The 5085-nt window shown below is 45.4% G+C and overlaps 1 protein-coding gene across 1 annotated transcript; it reads right to left on the bottom strand.

Moving 5' to 3' along the window:
* Positions 1–2436: 2436 nt before the first annotated feature.
* Positions 2437–4038, bottom strand: LOC136547909 (F-box/LRR-repeat protein At1g55660-like). The gene is made up of 3 exons (XM_066539597.1): positions 3208–4038; positions 2961–3095; positions 2437–2837 (listed from the first exon to the last, which is right to left on the bottom strand). Exons 1-3 carry the CDS (start codon positions 4036–4038, stop codon positions 2481–2483), a joined length of 1323 nt encoding a protein of 440 aa, XP_066395694.1. The 3' UTR covers positions 2437–2480.
* Positions 4039–5085: the final 1047 nt, after the last annotated feature.

Below are 5085 nucleotides of genomic sequence, written 5' to 3'. Positions count from 1 at the left end.
GCCCGGCCCGGCCCCGCCGCGGCCGTCTCCATCCTTCTGCCACGGCCGCGGTCGCCTCCACCTTGTCTCGTTCCGCAGGGCCACCTCCACCACTCCAGTCCATTGCGCCACGCGCCCATGTTGCGCTGAAAGCCTGAAAGCGTATGTTACAAACGTATGTCTCTAAGTGTTTCAGATGTTTCAGATGTATGTTTTAAGTGTTTTCATATGGATGTTGCAAAATTAGATCCGAATGTTGCATATGTTGCAATGGCTATACACGTATGTTGCAAGTATCTATTAAAAATATTTCATCTACTTAAGACGTATGTTGCAAATGTTTTATCTGGATGTTGCATATACAAGCATATGTTCCTAATATTTTATTAGTTTTAGACGTATGTTTGTAGCATGTGCTTCATAAGCAGGCGCGGGAAGTGGGCACAAGCGCAGGTGGTCCCTGTGTGCACGTGGCAAGCAAAGCGGGTATAGGCGGTCCCCACATGCATGCGCGTGGGAATGGAACTGCGTGGGCGGGCGGGCAGGCGCAACAGCAGGCATGGGTGGGGGTGGGGGTGGGGGGGGGGGGGGGGCAGCCATAGCAGGCGTGATCAGGAGGGCAGGCGCAGCAGCATGCGTATGTGCGGGCGCGGGCTGTCCGGACATCCGAATACTAGTATATCCCGCAATATACACCTCGGACCTCAGTCAGCAGCAATCAATGTCACCGGCAATACCTTGGCCATGCCGTTCGTCATGCCCGACACGCCGCTCAGGCTCGCCGACTGGGGCAGCAGCGTCCCCATGCGTGCTGACACCTGGGCCCCATGGTCTAGCTCAACAACCTGCACGAGTTCATCGAGGTCGTGTTCCAGAACACGGAGAACGAGATGCAGTCCAGGACTTGGGTGGGTGACGGTGGAGGCAGCCTCAAACTCCCCTGCTCTTCATTTCTGTCATTCACATTTTGAACCGAGCTCACTCTCACTACTCAACTTCTCAATGGAATATTCAGCTACAACATCAGCCAGTGGACTGAGATGCAGAGGCAAGCCTACTACAACTTGGTCAACTGCGGCGGCTCGATGCGCAGGCAAGACATATAGTTCGGCAATGACCTCAAAGTAGATTCCGCAGCAACAAGCTCTGAATTCTCGACGTTGTTGAAAAAACTGAACTGAACATTGGAGATTGCTCAAGAACAATCTCTGAATCCTGACTCCTGAGCACAATGAAGCACACACACATGTTTTCTTGTAATATCAAAAACTCATATGTTATGGCCTGCTATTCTTTGATGGTGATGTCTGTAATTTCCTTCTTGAGATAAGAAATACCTCAGGCTAAAGCCGTCCAATGATCTTCTTCGCAATTCATTTCTAATTCAATATTCACAAATATATAAAAAGGCTATATATATGGTTTACTTGAATCTTTTACCAGATTGTCAGTACAAGAAGCTAGAGAAATATCAGAAGTCAACAAGTTTCAGCTTAAATTTCAAACAACAAGATGTTGAACCAATCTAAAATTGGGTAGAAATTACAGCCGTTTCTAGTGCTTTGAATTGAAATGCTCATTTGCTTCTTTTATAAAACAGAACCACATCCCTTCTTCACTTCCATTACGAGTTGAAGTTCAGTAGTAGAAATGCAGGTCCTATCTGCTTACAAACAAGACCAATAAGGCTTGACAACAATGACCAAATTTTTGTAAACATCACGAGATCGTCGCCTTATCTCATCCTTCCCTATCATGCATAATGCAAGAATGTTCCCACACCAAAAAAACACATGAATGAGTATTGCTAATAAGCATATTTTCATGTCACCTAGGACATTGTATAACGAGCCTTACAGTTTCAGATGTAAAAAAAAAAAAACAGGAAGTAAAATATAGGACAATGATGGATTCTATATTTTTAAGTATCTTGAGATATCCGTATACACTACAATAGTACCAAGAAGAAAACAGCCTAGTGCCTTAGTCTTTGGGCAGTCCATTTACAAATGAGGTGAATAATAAGTTAGGGAGAGGTAGAGTCTAATAAAAATGTAGAAACAAGAGAGGGTTCTTACATTACATTAAATATATATAGAAGATAAAATACATTCACATCGATTATCACCATGTTCCATAATTAATCAACTTGGTAATATGCATGGAACAAGACTGGATTTGACAAAATTGTTGAGCGCCTCATGGCTTACCAAAAAGTTCTTTTGTGACGAAACCGAATCGATTAGACAGTAATATGCAAATTGTTTGATATATATGATTTGACGCAGATATATGAAAATTGCAACAAAAAAATCCAATGAACCTCATGGAAAAGAACAACGAAAATCTCAAGACTTCTCTATTTAAAATGAAATATAACACCGAATTTTTTGACAAATTACAGTATGCCTTGAGAAGAGATAACAAATGTCAACACACTGCAAAATGACTAGACCTTGCTGGATCACCAGAGAAATGTTCCATTGGTGTCATTAGACATACTAAGGAAACCTGTGAAAAGGGTGGGCTGATAGGTCGTGTACTTGTTCGGCATGTTGGTCTTCAAGAGACCCAGTCAATATGTTAGGAGATACAAAGTCGAACTGAGCACCACTAGCGTTATTTTTGATACAGAGCAGCCTCTGTTGCCTTTGAATCCATGTGGTGCTAACGTTTGCGCCATCTATCTCAAACCTCATTGACTCCAGCTCTCTTGCATTTGACACAAAGAACCTAGCCAAGTTAATATGTGACTTGTTGCCTCTATAGTTTCTTATCACAATTTTTCTCAGACCAATGTCAAGGGTATTATTAAGTTTTCGGTATGTACACCAATCTTTTCCGCAAACTCGTGGTATCTGAAAAGGCAAAGTGGACAGAGAAATAGCTTCAATGGTCAACCTAACTTAATTTAGAACAATATTGATGTTAGAAGAGATAAAAGAATGCGGATGCATGCTCTGGCACAGAGAGTCAGTCACCTTGATGTACAACTTCTGCAAGTGGGGAAAGCACTGCATTAAGTTAAGAACCGCATCCAGGCAAAGTTTGGCATCACATAAGGCAAGAACCTTGACACTGCGCACCACCGCTGACATGCTAACAATGGTTGATCCCTGAGTTTTAAGGATAGAATTAACACATAATGCATGATTGATAAGCAAAAAGGGTTTAGTTTGGATCCATCGTGAATCTGAAAGTGAGGATGCGCATGATACATGTATGTACCTGAAAAACCGTGGCCCCGAACTGAAGCCTGGGAAAGCCTTCAAACAAATTCCCCAAAATAGCCAATCTTGGTGCAGAGATTACCGATATGTTCACATCCCCTCCAAAATACAGTAATCTTTCTAGACACGGGGCATCCTCGATGACAAGCTCCCGTAACTTGTTTCCATAATCACCAGAACGCACGCCGATACTCCTGAGACTAGAAGACACAATTTGCAGTCGACGGAAGCAGCCGTTGCGAAGTAGCAGCAAGCTCTCCAGGACAGGGCAGCCGGAGAGCAAGGCGTGCAGAGAGCCCTCCAAGATGCCGACGTTGGAAAGAGTCAGCTGCTTGAGAAGCGGCCAATGGAGCGGGGTTCTATCTGGTGGGAAACTGATGCGACTGAAGAGGGCGACGCAAAGGGTGCGCGAAAGGCGGTGTACTGATGGCGGTAGCATAGAGTCGCGGAACTCGAGCTCCTGGAGGTTGCCGAGGGCGGGGGACCGGAACCAGCCATCCAGGGTCATCATGGTGGGATACCCCATGCCGTAGCGGTGTGGTGGCATGACGAAACGGCGGCCAGGGCCAGGGTGCGCAGAGAGGACGCGAGAGATATCGCTGGGGAGGATGCCGCGGCCAGCTGGGTCGTCGCGGAGGTCGAGATTGAGAGGAGCGGAGCGCCATAGGTGGCGCCAGCGGGAGGAGAGCACCTGCGTGCGGGCGCCGTCTTCGGTGGGGAGAAGGGACACGATGTCTCCGAGGACGCCGTCGGGGAGGGTGCTGATCCGGTCGGCCAGGAGCTCTTCCTCTTCCAGCGTCCGCTCCTTGGCTCTGGTGACCATCCCCATGGCGGCGTGGCGCGGCGGCCGGTGGAGTGGAGGATCGTGAATTGTAGGCGTCGATCGATCGCTGTGGCCTCGAATGCCCAACGCCCAAACATATAGATAGATAGATAGATAAGGGCTTCTGCTTCCGCTGCGCATGTTGCATGGGTTGGGCACACGTACATATAGATAGATAGATAGATAAGGGCTTCTGCTTCCGCTGTGCATGTTGGGTTGGGCCCACAGCAATTCTGATTAGATATTTCGGTTTTGTCAGTAAATGACACTTCGTTCCTCTGTTCATTCAGTCTTGTCAAGAAACTACTCACGCACTTGAACACAAGAACTGACCATGGAAATCAAAACTTGAGCTAATTAGAACATGTCTAATCTACCTGAACTATAACACAGTAATTGTTTCAATGTGTACCGTGTATTATTTTCTTCTTTGTATTTTTGTATGAATTGTTTTTTCAAAAGAATATATAATAATAAATAATAAATAATAAATAATAAGACTTCTATAAAGGGACCACGGTTGGGGTTACAGTGGGTTTGGTTGTATTTTGCTTTTGGACATATGGTTGTCCGGGATGAGTGGACTGGTTAAGACTCTCTTTTTTTTCGACAATGATTCTTGATTTAATCAGGAAGCAGCATGATTACAATCTTCAGTCCGCAGATTAGCAATACAAGCTAGGCCTAATTGCCACCCACCAACCCTATTGCCATCCGAAACTTGCTTAGCTAGAGTATGGGCTACATGATTACATGATCTAGGAACATACGTCAGAGAGAAATCATGAAAGGAAGCACTAAGCTCTCTAATTTCCCTGATGATCGGAGGAATAAGTGGTCGCTGCAGCTCTCCCATCTCCCAAAGCTTCACCAACTCTTGGCTGTTTGTTTCAAATTGCACGCTGTGAAAGCCTAGGTCACCAGCAAGAATGATGCCCTCTTTACATGCTCAGGCTGGATAAGGCTCTGATGTTGGGTTTGTTCCCAAAATAAGTGTCACTACAATATTCAGTCGGTCAAACTTTTTAAAGTTAAATTTGACTGGGCTTGTAG

This window comes from Miscanthus floridulus, chromosome 4 (genome assembly GCF_019320115.1).
Source record: "Miscanthus floridulus cultivar M001 chromosome 4, ASM1932011v1, whole genome shotgun sequence".
Lineage (NCBI taxonomy): Eukaryota > Viridiplantae > Streptophyta > Magnoliopsida > Poales > Poaceae > Miscanthus > Miscanthus floridulus.
The sequence above is the reverse complement of the archived record's forward strand: the minus strand, read 5'-3'. Positions and strand labels throughout refer to the sequence as shown.

Bases quoted from the DNA above. Each gene is read 5' to 3' on its own strand.
- LOC136547909 (XM_066539597.1), bottom strand. From the start codon at position 4,038: ATGGGGATGGTCACCAGAGCCAAGGAGCGGACGCTGGAAGAGGAAGAG. The intron at 3,096-3,207 runs GTACATACATGT...CTTAAAACTCAG, and splicing joins TCGGGGCCACGGTTTTTCAG to GGATCAACCATTGTTAGCAT. The intron at 2,838-2,960 runs GTGACTGACTCT...TTGCCTTTTCAG, and splicing joins TGCAGAAGTTGTACATCAAG to ATACCACGAGTTTGCGGAAA.